This window comes from Lasioglossum baleicum, chromosome 11 (assembly GCF_051020765.1).
Source record: "Lasioglossum baleicum chromosome 11, iyLasBale1, whole genome shotgun sequence".
Classification (NCBI taxonomy): domain Eukaryota; kingdom Metazoa; phylum Arthropoda; class Insecta; order Hymenoptera; family Halictidae; genus Lasioglossum; species Lasioglossum baleicum.
Window position 1 is genome coordinate 13,624,220 of NC_134939.1, and position 16,394 is coordinate 13,640,613.

At 40.7% G+C, this 16,394-nt stretch overlaps 2 protein-coding genes across 8 annotated transcripts in view; one reads left to right on the forward strand and one right to left on the reverse strand.

Moving 5' to 3' along the window:
- The window catches only part of LOC143213508 (paired box protein Pax-6), an 87,859-nt gene extending 76,117 nt beyond the window's left edge, over positions 1-11,742 (forward strand). For all 6 annotated transcript variants that reach the window (XM_076433423.1, XM_076433422.1, XM_076433421.1 and 3 more), the window contains exon 10: positions 254-11,742. Coding sequence is in view for 5 of the 6 variants with exons in the window: in XM_076433422.1 (XP_076289537.1) it covers positions 254-348 (95 nt within the window). In the remaining variant the exon portion in view is untranslated. The remainder of the gene's footprint in view (positions 1-253) is intronic.
- On the reverse strand, positions 4,471-15,385 carry LOC143213509 (uncharacterized). 2 transcript variants are annotated; one of them, XM_076433426.1, is made up of 6 exons: positions 15,168-15,385; positions 14,816-14,915; positions 14,132-14,251; positions 13,870-14,044; positions 13,670-13,786; positions 4,471-5,491 (listed from the first exon to the last, which is right to left on the reverse strand). In XM_076433426.1, the coding sequence occupies exons 1-6, from the start codon at positions 15,368-15,370 to the stop codon at positions 4,557-4,559; spliced, it is 1,650 nt and encodes a 549-aa protein (XP_076289541.1). In that variant the 5' UTR covers positions 15,371-15,385; the 3' UTR covers positions 4,471-4,556. The 2 variants fall into 2 exon arrangements, with proteins under 2 accessions (XP_076289541.1, XP_076289542.1); XM_076433427.1 differs by lacking the exon at positions 15,168-15,385 and adding an exon at positions 15,004-15,161.
- Positions 15,386-16,394: the final 1,009 nt, after the last annotated feature.

Sequence of the window (16,394 nt, forward strand, 5' to 3'; positions counted from 1 at the left end):
TCGAAGGATTCTCTGTTCCCAACGTGCAAAGACTTTCTCACGTACCATCTAAGATCGAACCGTGTTACGTCCTTTTCTAGTTGTCGCAATCATAGATGCTCGGGTTCGAAAAGACGTATTTTTCTCGTCAAGTCTACTCGTTAACCTTAGAACAGTGAAGCCGAATCTAACCGTGCTACAAGATACTAACAAAATCGATATTGGACGTTCGCAGCAATAATAATTTGAGGAACGGCTCGCCGTGGTTTTCCAGGTCTGATATCACCAGGTGTCAGTGTGCCGATCGCGGTGCCGGGCCAACCAGCACCGGACATGGCGGCTCAGTATTGGTCACCGAGGCTACAGTGACCGTGGTGGTCATCGGTGTCGACATCCTCTCCATAGACTCGAGCTTCTTTGACTTACGTTAGCTTACAAAACGTTAGATGCAGGAGAACACGAGGAGAAGACGTTCGAAATCGATGAAAGGCAGTTCTTGCGGACGTTCAAGACAATTCTACCATCGTCGATGGCCGTCGATTGCCTTTGAATCGACCGGTTCAAACACACACTGCTGCGACCGTTCGAAAAGCGAAGAACGACGGCAACCTTGAAGAAGATGTTTGACAACGGAGATATAACGCGTGCGCGGAAAGAAGAGACTGCGCATTCTTCGTAAAGATCGTTTTGTTCCGTGCACGACGAGAAAATGGTTTTCGCGAGTCGCCGGCCGTGTACGAGGAACGCTGTTGCGAAGTATCGTTCGACAAATTACTTTCGAGCCTAGTTTTCCTCATGATTTCCAACGTGGTCTACGGCGAGAGAGAACCTCGAGGTCGAGCTTTTAACAATGGTCCGACGAGAAACTATCGGGATTAGCTGATCGTACTCTTTAAGACGATTCATACACGCCTAAGAGAATCGAACGTTTCAGCCGTGAACAGGTTCCGCAGAAAGAACCCACAGCTACACCTTAGTGGCATGATCAGTATTTATCGCTTGAAGATCTCCATCACGTTTTTCTAGTTACGATCGTATTTCCTCGTATAGCTGTTTCAAAGCGAAACACACAGTCTCCTCTCGCGTAGCGTTACTACCTCGGGGATACGGAGGCTCAGAAAGCGTAGAGGTACAATAAAGTCTCAAGTCTAAGTCAGTTCGCCTACCCCTTCCACTGGGGTCTCGTTTTAATCAGAATAATTTCACCGATGCGTTGGTGAAGGTAACGTAACGAAATAACTAAAAGTAATAAAGTTTCATAATTGCATTAGATAAAAAGGTAACAATATCCGTAGAGACGAAAGTGACACTACGCGAGGGAAGACTGTAGTTCTCAGGACACGGGTTCAATTTTCGGATGCGAATCGTTTGTCAGCGACGTGCAAAGATATGGCGGCTGATCCGGCAGCTTCGTTTCCCATGAGGGTCCATGACGACCCCACGGGATTTCTATGCAATAGAGGTACTTTCGAGAGGTACTCCGAGATTCTTTTTGAATGTGTTCTTAGCAGAATTTTTGTGTACTCGTGTAAACAGGCGTGAGATCGTTTCGGTTCGACGATAATTAAGTGACGTAGACAGTGAAAGATATCGACACCTTACGAACTATCGAATCGAGGAAGCTTGAGAAGCTCTCGAGTCGTCTGTACGTCGTGAATGTCTAATTGTAAGACCATCCCGTTAGCATCGACGACGCGATCGTCGAGATCGAAGGATTGTCGGTCGATATTAGGATTCGCGAAAATTGAATGTAATTCCTCGCGCGACAATGTTCTTGTACAAAGATTCCAACGGACGACAGGAAGAGCTTGATCGCAAAGAGAAAGAAGCGACGTTTTCTTTTTTTATTTATTCGACGAGTTGAACGAAATTCGTATTCGGAGCGAGGATCAAACAAAATGTGTTCGAAGAGATGTGAACGATTCGAAAGATTCGTGATGAAAAGTAAAATCTCCCCGGAGATTGTACAACTCGATTAGCGGAATATGTAATTCGGAGGTACGCGACGTGAAAGCGAATGTGAAAATGAAGGGATGGTTATCAGAGCGGGGGTAATTAGCAATGGCGTCTGGCAGAGTTTTTAACCGCAGTTCGTAGATGTAACCTCTACCTAGGCCAATAAAAAGAACGTAAAATAGTTTTTAAGTCGGTATTATTTATATTCGTGTAAGGAACGGAAGCGAGGCAAAGAGTAATGGACGTTTATTGTGTGTACATCGTAATGATATCGACATTTATATATAGTTGATTCTAATCCCAAGTATCCGATAAAGCAAACTCGATTTCATCATTTATATCCGGTGCAAGATGATTCATCAGCAAAAAAAACGACGCGTCACCAGGTATGTTAACCGTACGATTATGCATTCGAAATAAATAGTGTGTTCATTTAAGTAAAACCTTGTTTCACTACCTACCTACTTCGGCGTCGCGTCGGCTGTAATCGTTGAAAAGAGAAGGAAATAGACGACAAGTCAGTTGCAAATGTAACAATCGTATATTTGTTCCGATTTAATACTTTTACTTTATACAATTTCAATATCAGAAGGTACTTCAACTTATTCTATAGTTTCATTAATCGGAAAAGTGACGGATAAGAATAAAATATTAATAAAAAAAAAAGAAACGACGAGCGCGGCCAATGATACAAAAACTCACTGAACCCATCTAATCCAGCGGGTTGCTCTTGACGAAACGCTATCGAATCACCTAAGCTCCTCTTGATACTGCGTACGATAAAAACGTGGTTAGCAGAATTCTTTCGAAGTAATTAGCCACTACGTTTCATTTGATCCACCTACAAGGGGTGGCCAACCTGTGGCGCCTACTTATTCTTTTAAAGTAGGCGCCATATAACTGCATCCATCTTCATATCTTCAACACTTGAGTGCTTTCAGTTCATACAGCCTTCTTGCAATTGTAGGATCTAGCCTTCTCGTCGAAGAGATCATTTGATTTGTGCTCCGCACGTCTTTCGAACCGGCGTAAATGAATGAATTTAGTTGTATGACGTATGATATGTACAAGATTGGCCACCCCTAAACCATTTGCATCCGCGGCCGTTCGGTTTACGGTCACGCGAACGAATTTGAACGCCGAATGCAAATAGGCTGATCAACGTTGCAATTAGAATCGCATAAGTCGGCCGATCGAGAACTAGCCCACGAAGCGCATACAGCAAAATGTTACATAACCGACCGGAGAAATCCCTGAGCTCGCTCCTCTTCCTTGCCGCTACTAATTTGAGCACTGTTCCTCCTTCCGATGCTTGCTCCACAAACATCGTGTCGCAACAGTAAAAATCCTTCCGACGCGAAAACAATTTTACTCTCGAGAGTGTAACTTGCGTCGAACACATGATCGATGGCAATCTCGGTCGACCAACAGCTGAGCGTTAAGGCCAGCAAACTTCCAAGGTTTAAATTGCGAATAGAAAACCATTAATTGACATAAATTGAACGATCAACTAACAGTCTAGTCCTACGTGTGAGAAATTCGTTTAATCTAGAGTCTACGATAATCGGAGGTGTTAGGAACGTAATGGAAAATGTTTGTCGCATCGTTCCACCTTCACGGTCCAATTTACAATAGATCTTTCAAAGCGATCTACGATGCCAATAAAATCGTGCTCCTCGTCTTTAGAGTTTTCGCTGGAGGATAAATAGCGAATAGAGAAAACCATTAATTGACATAAATTGAACAATCAACTAACAGTCTAGTCCTACGTGTGAGAAATTCGTTGGATCTAAGATCTACAATCGTCGTAGGTGTGGGGACGTAATGGAAAATGTTTGTCGCGTCGTTCCACCTTCACGGTCCAATTTACAATCGATCTTCTAAAGCGATCTACGATGCCGATAAAATCGAAGTTCATGAAGTATTGAGATGCTGAAGAAAATTCTCGGACAAGTGAGCGAAGAGGAATAAAATCTCGGTGTTAGAACGACACGTGCATCTAGGGAATGCAGTACTTGCGAGAAAAGTTACTCGTGTCTCTACGACATTCGAAAGCGAAGAAAGTTGGACCGTAAAGCGCCGTCGCCTTGTTCAGCTCATCTAGTAAGCTCACCGACGATCGCAAACGTCCGAAGATGAAACAGCTTGAATACATTATACAGATGTGTACGTACATACACGTGACACGTTAAGTAATCGAATACGCCATTGACGAACCACGAGTCGAGCGACGATAGACTTCCACGAGAAAGACGAAAATGCAAACGGGTAAACGATAAATGCATCGTTTCTTTTATAAACTCTACGCGGTGTTGTCGCTGCAACGAAATGTTGCGACAGGGAATTATAAAAACGTTCAGAAAAGATCGGTGATGGACACGAAAGAGGGACAGATGTAATACTACTAAGAAACTGCTCGCGATCACGCGATCACGAGTACGAAAATTCTCCTAAAATCGAAAGGTATTGCAACGCCGAGGATTCAGTTAGAATCAGTCCTCGTCAGCCAAGGGGAAATAGAATCGGCGACCAAACGAAGCTTTGAACACGAGATCCAGCGACTGTCTTCCGACAGCGTGGAGAAGAGAACGAACGAAATCGTCGGCAAGGTACCCTGTACCTCAGACCGAGTTCTTCTCTTTGAGCAACGCGTCGATATCCTTGAGGATGTCGTCGGACGCCATGTCTAGCGTCAGATAGTCCTCCTCGTTCACATTCAAGAGACTGTCGCAGGTCTCTTTGGGATCATCCGTGGAGCGAGTGGTGGTGGTGGATGCCTTTTTCTCTTCGTTGACATCCAACTGGCTCTGGTCCTCGTCGGTGCTGCTGTCGCAAAGCCTGATCTCCACCTCGCTCCTCTTGCCTAAGCTGGTCGACTCGGTCGACTCGGAACTGTTCAGCCTCTCGAGTCCAGGATTCGCTGGACTCTTTCTCTCGCTAGTCTGCGGAGGCTTGCACGATCCGTCGGCTTCGCTGAGGGAGATGAGCCTCTTCGGCGACCTCCTCAGCTTAACCGGCGGCGCGTTGCCCGAGAACCCGATGTTGTTCGCGCTGTTACACCTAATCTTACGCCTGCCACCGACGTCCTCGTGACTGTCGTCTTCGAGGGTTCTCTTGACTCCTCTGACGCCGGCAGTCTCTCGGAGCTCGGTCAGCGTTTTCAAGGTGTCTTTCAGCAAATCGGCGGACTCTCCGTCACCGGAGCTGTCCAGAGATGTTGTCTCTGTCGGTGGTTTCGACTCGTCCTCCTCCTGCATCGCTTTGCGACGTTTCCTTCGTCGGATCTCTTCCAAGCTGAGCACTTCGAAGTTCAGGCTCTTGTCGCCGTTCTTTTCCTTGTCGTTCGTCGGGTACGGACTCGCTTTCCTGTCCTTGCGAATCTTGATTTTGCCTCCGGCCACGTCTCCCGGATGCTCCGAAGTCTCCATCATCTGGTACGAGTAATATGCCGCGCTCTCGGCCTGGATCTCCTCCAATCTGATCTCTTCGTAGGTCTTGCAGTAAGGAACCCTCGGTTGCGGCTTTACCGGTGATGGTACACTTTCATTGTCCGACTCTGGAAGAAACACAGGACCAAATGCAAGAATATGTTTTACTCGAGAATGGTCTTTCGACGCTCCTCAACGCCAGGCAGTCTAATCCTCGGCCGGCATCAACTCTTTTTCTTTCCTCTCTCTCTCTCTTTCGTTTATACATGTACATCCTTCACATGTGGCGTACGCTAGTCTAAAGTTTCTCAATTTCCGAGCCGTTTCGATTTTTGTTTGTTCATTTTTGCTCCTCGTGTAGGTCTAAGCGGCTTTAAGGAATTTTGATTTCTAATGTAAGCGAATTCTAGTCGGAAAAAGGAGAGTGTTTAGTACAGTTCCAATACTTTGATCGATATATTTCCTTGACCGTTCCCTCTCTCTCTGCCTCTCTCACTCGCATTCTCTCTCTCTCTCTATCTCGATACTTGCGGACATTTCAACCTTCGACACTGAAACATTTACGAGCGAATACTGCCATCTCCCGTTTCGCTTCTCGTCTTCGTGATTACTCTGTCTTCGGATCTCATTCGCGACTTAGGGGATCTCTAGAAGCTTGAAAGCTGGTTCAGCCTCGTCCCAGCCGTAGTGTTTTGCTTCGGGCTTCTTTCCACTTCGAACCGACCGAAAACCGTTCCGGAAATCGCCTTCTGTAGCCCGACCGGTAGCCTACCTTTTCTTCGCTTTCGAAAAAAAGGTATTTCAAACGACGGAAGGAGTCTCATCGAGGAATCGTTCGACGAGGAACTCTAAGAACATGAATGGAACTCGTTCGAACTGTTACGATAGTTGCGAAAAGAATAAAACGCGGAGATAACACGGCGTTACGAAATAATCGTCCCGTAATCGCGTTACATTCGATAGTTCTATTTTCGGACGGCGATATCACCATTGAAAAATTCTCGGCCGTTCCTCTTACAGATAAAATCGCAACAACTGTTGTCGAAACGCGTCTTTTATGGGTCCATGGAATGTACAAATGCAACCAGAGGAAAAATGTATTTGTTGTGATCAATTTACTATCATAAAGTATCTGTAATATCATTTCGTTTACATCCGATAAATAAATTTTACTAACACGTACAAAAAAAAAGTATCAACAAGTATCAGACCGATGCAAAGAACCAACCATAATCGGAACAAAGTGATGTAATCGACCAAAGTCACACCCCGGGAAGTCTATTTTCTATGTATCTCCGCGTCTCCCGAAGAAAGTTAGCTGACGGTGAGAATTGTAAAAATAAAACGAGTGATCATCAGCGATCGATTCCATTTGTCCCGGCTATAGTCATCGATTACAGGGATATTAACATATAGTGTCGTAGAAACAGAAAACAAGACGCGCTAGGGTGAGTATATCGCCGCGTTGGGCGCCGCACGTTGGCGTTCGTCTCGTTCTCTTTCTTCTTCTTCATTGTATCAAGTTTATTGAAATCCAAGTATCATCTCAATAAAAATTAATGATTTCCATTCGTTTACATCAATTCATATAGCAAGGAATTACGGGTCGCGTATAATTAGCATTGTACTCTCGGCAGAACGAAGTCCTCGTCGCGCGAGAGATACAAAAAAAAGGACTCATTCTCGCCTTCGTTTCGCTGATTAATCGCCGAATCAACCGGTTTACACGTGTGTCCGTCGATGCAACGACAATTTCCTTAGCCGATTTGGTAGATTGCGGATTTTATGCGTTCGAGACGAAAATGAGTATACGGCGGCGACAGATCGACCGGAGAACGCGTGTCGGAATAATTTAAGAGCATCAAACTCGCATAAAGATCCGCAGTCCGTTTCCTTAGTTGTTAGTCGCAACCTCGCATTCCGAGTGCCACTGAAATGATACTGGCTACAATTCAAATAATAAAGAAGCTCCACGACCGGAAGAGATCGATCATGTCGCAACGAAGAAAGGTACGCCGCGAAACAAAAACCGAAACAAAGACCGAAATTGTCGTTGCTCGAAAGGGGTTCGCAGAACCAATTTTATTTCCTATATTCGGTTAATGCCGCGAAAAAAAACAATCGTTGTACAATCGTAAACGAAATCGTTCGGTTTCCGGAAATTATAACAATAACAGCGATAGCATTGACACACAATGTCCATCTTTTTCTCCATCCGTACCACCGTATGGCAGAACGGCAGCAACAATAAATAAAAGAAGAAAAAGAGAAGAACAAGACGGAAGATAAACGATTGATGAAATAATTCGAGCAGAAAACCACTCTCTCTCTCTCTCTCTTACTCTCTCTCTCTCTCTCTCACTCTCTCTCTCTGTGTCTGCGCCGACGATGCAAGAACAATGATTGCAGCTGGACGCACTCAATAAATAACGATCACGAAAAAGGAAAAAATAGAAAAAAAAACAAACAGATTATCGAGATACCTTCGAAAACTCGAGCCGAATCGATAAAAATAGTAAAGATTAATAATAATAATAAAAAAAAGGAAAAACGAAGGAACTTTCAGAGAACGTTGATTATTCTATGCGATTAACAAATACATAGAAGAAAAATAATGATCGTAGACTTTGCTAATCGTTCTAAAATTTCGAGAGAGAACTAGGATGCAAGCTCCTTGATTAAAGCATTTTGGTGCACGATGTTTTTGTCTGTGATTACAATTACACGACTCGCCGACGAGCCTCGCATCACATCGAAACAGAAACCGATCGTCGTTGATCGACGATCCTAAAGAATCAAAACTCCTAAAATAGATGATTACAGTATGTATATATTGCTAAATGCATTGATTATCGACTAAACATCGACGCAATTTACGACTACTCCTTTTAGCGGAGAAATTCGAGGGCGAAGCACGTCGGCGTCGCCCCCATGGTCACCCCATAGGCGTTCGCACCGATCGATCGCTTTTCTAAACACCTCTAAACAAAATCTAACGTGCTATGAAAATCAAGGTCGTCGCCGGCGACACAAGTCCAGCTGCTGATCCCTTTCCTTTTTTTCTCTCTCTCTCTCTCTCTCGTAAAGTATAGTTATAGGTAGGTGCTCGCACACTATCTCTTCTCTTAATATATTCACGCACACACACGCACTCTCGAGGAAGTTACATGCGTTTACAGGCCGTTTCATTTTTTTCATTTTCTTTTCTTTGTCGGTCAAAGACAATTTTTTTGGATTTTGGGAGATTGAAAATATTTCTCACACTAATATTCTCCTTTAAACATTTTTCTTTTTTGTTTTGTTTTTTTCTTTTCGTTTGGTAGTAATAGGCTAGCCACAGAAATTGTCGAGACTCGAAAAAACGATACTCTATGCATTTTTCTTTCTCTCTGTAAATGAAGTTTTGTTCTCTTTTTATGTGTTCTCTTTGAAATCCGTCTCTTAACTTCTAAATAGAAACAAAAGCATCCTTGTGCAGCGAGCTTCGCACAGGATTCGAGACAAGAATGTGGAGTGTAATTCTCTCTCTCAATATATATATTTATATATATCTATATATAAAGACCTATATAATTATAAATAATCGGTTCAGTGTACTTTCTGGTTTCATCCGTGTGCTATATCACATTGAACAAATTCACGATTAATTCCGTTAATATTAGCCATCGATACAGTCATAGGTATCAAGTACAAGTTAGTTTGTCCGGCAAGTTGTCTATACAGCAGAAACAAGAAAGAAAGAAAATAAAAGACGAAGACCATACTCTCTACTAATTTTACACTACTCCTTTCTTATAATACACAATCTCTCTTTTCTCTCTCTCGTTCTTCCTCACTCTCTCTCTCTGTCTCTCTCTTCGCATCGTTCTTGTACAGATTTCTCTTTTAGTTTCGTTTTTTCCCTTCTATACCGTTTTTCCACCATTGACTGCCCAATCTAAATTACAATGACGTGAAATTCTTCGTTTTTCTTTTGCGAGATATATCATACATTATTACGTATAAAACAAGAAATCTTTCCCTCGGCTTCCGTTATTACGAGACTGAAAAATTCGCGCTTGTCGGACTCTCTCTCCCGCGCATGTTAACACGATTGAACGCGACATTATCAAGCAAACGTTATCTTTTCGACTGAAACAAGACGACAAGTCACTAAAACAGTGAGATTAAGTTCCAGCAGGGACTAGAACGTTCGAGACTCTACTTGCGTAAAATAATCGGAATATCTTCGATCCGCGATCGCGATCAATGCTCTAAAAACACGCTCGATTTACTCGATTCCCTCGACCATTAATATATTATCAACGTTTTGATATATAATACATATCTCATGCTGACGAGTTCCCGTAATAAGGATTACACTTGATTTGCCCTGACACGATTCCCGTGTAGATCTAGGCGCGAAATAGTTATACATGTATATGAATAGAAAATAATAAATATTGCAATTTGCCTTCGCCGATATTTCGGACACCTTAGTATGTACCAGGAAAAAAAACATGCTCGATTTGCACTATATAACTGTCTTCGCCAACTTTTCTTCTATCCTCGTCTCACCCCTCTTCTCTCATCTTTCGACTAACATATAAGTGAAGCGGCAGCGGCGGTGGCGGACTCAAATCGAAATTGAAAAGTACTATTCCTTTTTTTTTTGGTTTTTTGTATACATCAAGTTCCGCGTTTGTTGCTTCACGTTCAAAGTACGTATATGTAAATATGTCTGTACGCATGCAATACGTATATTTAGTCGCATTTCCCTTTCTTAAAAATTCCTTCGCTCATTTAGCATTCGCTGCTTCTCTTGTTCCTCTTTCTATATTCTTTTCTTTTTACTTCTTATATAAATACATAAATATATAAACATATACACACATATATATACGTGCATACAGATGTGTATAAATATACATACGTATATATATTTATATATTTATATCGATAATTAAGTATCTGTATCATATAATTTTATACTTCATTGTTCAAACGTTCTCGTCTCTCCACGTCGTTTCCGATCCTCGAAATCGTCCCTTCTCTATCATTTCGTTTCTTGTTTACCGTTTTTTTTCCACCGGGAAAGCGCTTGTCGTTCGACGAACAAAAAAAAAATAACAAAGGAAGAAAAAGAATCGAAATGGGGCGACTTCGATGAAGGAAAACGATATTATATATCGCGTAAACCTCTATCGATCGGACACTAATTGAAAGACTCGTTTGTCCGTTTTTGCTCGAAGATGCGTCTCATATTCATCTGTGAATTTCTCATGCGTTCATTCACTCTCGGTGTCCCAGCATCTTCGCGTCTCTCTCTTTCTCTCTCTCGCTCTCGTCTGTTGCTACTTTCAGCACTAATGATTCATAAATTTTCACGCTACGCGAGACACATAAGCTAACTTACATATTTAATTCGGAAAGAAATGATTCATCGGGTCTCCGTTCGAAGAGTTTCAAGCTCTAACCGCGTACAGTACTGTTCGGGGCGAACGTTCGCTTCGAAGATACAATATTTGCATGATCTGTTCTGTTTATTTGTTTCGTGCGCAAGATACAACGTACCGCTGTAACAGTCTGCGCACACGTTGTAACAAATTTGTTTTTCTTTTTCTTTTCGCCCGAGTACACGTCGGATATCGCTGATATCACGCTCTCTTATTCCAGTTCCACTAATTCCACTAATTCTTATGGAAAGCCAAAACATATGAAGGCATTGTACCGTTTGTGTGCACGCGTTAAATCAGAGGCAAGACTCGAAACTTCTTATCCCGCGAGTGTAAAGTTTTTTCTTGTTTCGTCCGTGCCCCCCCCCCCCTGTATCTTTTCATTTCGTTTCCCGCGAACGTTACGATCGAACGCGCGCGACAATTCTATTTACTGCGCGAAAGAAAATCAAAGCACGTGTGCACGCGTACCCGAGGCAGTATTCGACTGGAATAATTTTCATTTGTTTTAACTATACCGTGAGAGAAGAAGCTCGAAGCATAACTTCGCGATTACAGTAAAATCCGTAACGTTTCTTCGATAATGAACATTTCCTTTTCGAACGTTATGTGTCGAGCTTAAAGTATGATTTTTTTTGTTTTGTTTGTTTTTTACCTGTTCGTTTTTTCGGAAATTCAGTGCCTATAAAGAAACTCTCTTCACCCTACTTATTGTGATGTTGAGTCGGCATCATAGTACCTGTGCGAGTTCAGATTGTGTGTGTGTGGCAAAGCGACGACCCATAGCTATCTTCTTAATCATCCAGAACAGTTTTCATTTGGGTATCATATAGCACAACGAAATAGATGCGGATACTTCGATCTTGTTTTGTATTGTGGCATTCAGGAAAACTCGAGGCTCATCGCATTGTCGCTGGAGAAAGATAGCCATAGGCAGTTAGAGGGCTACAGGCAAAGTTTAGATATAGCAGCCCCTGGAAAAATTGATATTCAAATCTACGGTTTTTTTTTCGTCTACTTTTAGTTTGTTATTTTTTTTTTGCGGTGTTTGTCTGTTTGTTCGTTTACAGTTCAAGTCGTACTCTTTTCGTTATATTTTTTTTATCTGACTCGTAACGTACTGTGTTCCAGCAAACTGGGAACAATCGATTACTATTCAATGAGTTGCAATAATTTTTTTTATCGCGAACACAGTCTCGTCGAATCGATCTAAATGTTGCATGTTATCCCTCTCTTCCCAATGGTAATACACTGTGTACTATAGTAACTTATGTTCTTATTTTCAATCGTATTGAAATAACACGTAGCCGTAACTATAGTTTCAAAGTGTAGCGGGCACAAATGTTTGAAACTATTCTCCAAAAACATCATTCGTACGTCAATACAGTGTTATGCTCTTACTCTATCCAATAATAAAGACAACGATCACCTATTGCCAGAGTTGGGCATTCATCAATGCTCGCGATCGACAAGAATTAATGGCGAAAGATCGCGATCAGTATTATTATCGTTGATCATCGATCGTTGACTGAACTTCAGTGGATAATCGTTAACCGCGTTAAACATTGCCCAACTCTGCCTATTGCTTCTCTACTGTTTTTCTATTAAGACATTATTTTCCATCTATCGTCTTTCATTGTTTCGCTACAACGCGAGAACTACCGAACGGTCGAAACGACGGATTTGTAATTTCTGCGTTAGTCGAGCTTCCGCACGGAACAAACGAATTTACTATTGAATTTGATATAAGAAACGCAAAGTCGGTTGTCTCGATTAGAGTCTGGTGGTTCTAGCATCGAACGAGTGAAATCAAAATCCACAGTACTCTCTAAATATCGATAATGTTAAATAGTGCAGTCTTTATTATTGAAAAGGAAACTTAAAAACACTTTACGAATTTACGATACACTGGTGCCTCTAACACTATCGAAAGCCGTTATCATCTGCAAATATTCTATAAACTTCTCGATCGTACTAATGCAGCTGAAGTTGTATTTTTTTTTTCTCTCTCGTATATGGTTGTCTGTCCTCTGTGTTTTTTCATTTTTAAATAGTTTTGCTGCTTATCGATTCGCTTTTAAGGGAAATATGTCAAGCGAAGATCGATTAAGTATCGGAAATGTACTAACATTCCTAGCGATCGATTAGATAAAAATAATCGACATGATCAAATAAATAAATAACTTCACAAAATAAGAGATACAACTTTGTCTTACATACAAAGTATCGTACACGCTTGCCTACACGTATACGATACTTCACATTGTTCGAGGAGCAACAGTCGTAAGTTATGCTACACAGTATTCTGTTTCCTCGTTTCGTCACGGTTTCATTAGTGTTCGTACTGTTAACTAGCAGCTAGTTTATGGTTCATCGGGCGATGGAGATATACGGTGGTTACAATCAGAGTGTTCCGTCAAGTTTAAAATCGTTTGTAAGAGGTCATCTCGAAGTATGGAAAGGGGAACCTTGAGGTCTGCGGTTGGGAGGTCTGTCGCGTGTTGTGAATGGGTGAATAGGGTGGTTGCTGTAGAAGCGGAGAGTTCTGTTGGTTTTGCATTGGTGACAACGACTGACCAGGGGAATGAGAATGGAGGTTTTGCGGATGGGAAAACGACAACGTGTGGTGACAGGGGGAGGTCTGTGAATTTTGTACATTTGGTTGCGGTATGTTCAAGTTGTTCGTGACGTTGATGTTATTCAATAGGTTCAGACTGTTAGAAACGTTATTAGGGATTGTCAGATTGCTCGGTATACTGAGTGCGTTTGGAATATTTATACTTGTCTGTAAATTGGGCGGAAGGGAAAGAGTAGCCGATGTAAGATAATGTACGCTGAAAGATGGACGGGGGGGCTAGTAAAGCCTCATACCTTCTTCAAATTTGACGATAAGAGGGTCAACAGCTGGACTACCGATAAAACTGCCTGCTTCGCTACTTCCTCTACCTTGATCCGACTCTGTGCTGTTTCCATCATACTTTGCGTCATCTGCCAACAAATTAAACGATGACTACAGTTAAATAAACGGTTCGGTTTTGTCTAACGTTTCTACAAGGTAATAGTATGCCTACCTTGACGATTTAACCATTCTTGATTTAACGACTTTGGCGTCAACTCAGAATTTTTCACTGGGTTAATGGGATTACTAGTAATTGTACGAGCACTCTTGTGCATAAACGAACAGTGAGGTTTCCTGCAACCTCCAGGTTGCGTTTCCCAGTAACATGGAATCGCCTTGCGATTTTTCTATGCGAGCAATAAAAGTATTTGATTAATAGTTCCTTTAAATTTCTCATTTGGACGATCTATATTCCTACATTTTCCTATACTTACTTTCAACTCCATGTGTCTATAAGTACAATGTTCGTCGAGACATTTGCCTTGCTGCCAATATATGCACATTGTCTCGCAACCCAAGGCGGATGGTTCATGTCTGAAAGGACACTCATCACCCTTCGAACAAAATCGAAAACAGCGATTTTAGAGTATCGGCGTAATTTGGATACAAGTAATAGACATTACGAGCAAAGTAGATGATTACGATCATCATGAAGAATTGCAGTGCTCATTAGATTTATCGATACTGCAATGTGACTCGGAAATCTTTTACGTGCAGTAAAGTTTCTTTTTTTAAATAAATTGGCTAAACCCATTAATAAATTTCTATGGAGTTATTGAAACTTAAAATGATAGATATTTATGTGAATAATTATATGAATAATATTATCAGTGACATAGATTGTTGTAACATTACAGAAAAACGAGGAGTAACAATTTTCGAAGGTTTGCGAGCGTGGACGAGACGAAAATGATTTATGTATGTAAATAACTAATTTGTCAGTTATTTGAAAAAAGAAGGGTATCGTGGAACCTCTGGCTTCAACATGGCCGATCTAACCTCGAGACGAATGGTACAGAAACAATATGGAAACAAATTGATCGAACATTTCAGATTTCCTCGCGGCGGATAAACACAATGAATATTCCGATCGAGATTGTTAATAGAAGAAAACTTACCTTTTTGCATGTCGAATAATAGAAAAAATAACAGTCGGTATTCTTATAACTGTGCTCCATTTGCAAGAACTGATAGAATGATGAATGATCGTGTTCCTTGCTGAAACAGAAGATATTACAGTTGATAGATTCGTTCGAATAAATAAATTAGAGAACGATACGGAAAAACTTGAAACGTGAAACTTTACCATTTCGTGCGAAACATGATTGCAACGTAATGTACCACGGTGAAACGTTAGTTACAATGTTATTGGAAATTGATTTGAATTGAAAGGTGCCGTGATCACAGGTATGTGTACGAAGAGAAAATGACCTTTTCCCGGTACGTATTACTTGTATACTTATTACTTACATGTGGTGGCAGTGATTCCTTAGATGACTTCTTTTTTGCCCCTTCGCTTTGACCCACACACTAAATCGACTCGCACACAGATTCAAGTAAATAGTTCGACCGTAGTACTTTGTCGCCCCTTTCGTGTAGACGCTATTCGGTAATAGATATGACGGCGTAAACTTCCGATGAAACCCGAAGATGCGCGAACGTTTGCGCGCCATTTTCGAACCGGCGCGCCAACTTGTTAGGCTTCGTTACATTTGATTTACAAGATTATGTGGAAAATATATTGTATATATATAACAATATATTAACCCTTTGCACTTGGAGCTACTTTAAGTAGAAAATTAAACATTTCTTCCAAACTATAACAATTCCATTCTATATGAATTTTTTTCTTTGAATGAACCTCATACACAATACTAAAATGTTTAGTAATTGATTAGATGCCAACATATCTAATAATTAGACTGCGGATCTTTATGCAAAATAAAAAATGCTTGCGTTGTTTGCAAGACACAGGTGCCAAATAAAAATTTCTTTCATCATTTAATTATCTTATTAAACTGAAATTAATACATTGATGTCCTTAAATCTTTTTAATATGAACACTGCTTTAAATTGTGCGTAGCCATTTTTATATATAGTTCTTATTAAAAGACTCGTGGAAAGTAAAATATTGAAATTTTATTAGTTTATTTACATTTTTACCTTTATAATGGAGTTTACAAATTGTAATGCATTGGTTATAACATATATCTCAGAAAAAATGAATATATTTCTTTAAAGATGCCTGAAATAATGAAATATTGAAACTGTATACAATATGATACTTCCTGTATCATTACTGTAATTAATTAGGTAATTAAAGTGTGATGTTTACGACAAGTGGATAAAGATGTGGTAATGATGTCAAGATTTGATAATTAATCAAATCTCTTGAAAAATGTTGTACACATGTATTCGTAAGTTATACTTAAGAATTTTAAGACAGTAGAACCTCAATAATCTGAACTAATTCGAATAACTCGGAATTATTCAAATAAACAGTAAACTTAAATAATATGCTCTCTGTTTTTGTTATTAAACCGTTTTATAAATCGCTGAATGTCTTCTATTTTCTCGTATATTAGACACAATAACTATACACTTTCATATTCAAACTTTCAAGTTATTGGACTATTTCCTTATATGAGATAAAGCTCCGATAACCGAGGTTCTACTATACATAACTACTAAATGTGA

Bases quoted from the DNA above. Each gene is read 5' to 3' on its own strand.
- LOC143213509 (XM_076433426.1), bottom strand. From the start codon at position 15,370: ATGGCGCGCAAACGTTCGCGCATCTTCGGGTTTCATCGGAAGTTTACG. The intron at 14,045-14,131 runs GTAAGTATAGGA...TTGCTCGCATAG, and splicing joins ATAGACACATGGAGTTGAAA to AAAAATCGCAAGGCGATTCC. The intron at 5,492-13,669 runs GTATGAGGCTTT...TGTTTCTTCCAG, and splicing joins TATCGTCAAATTTGAAGAAG to AGTCGGACAATGAAAGTGTA.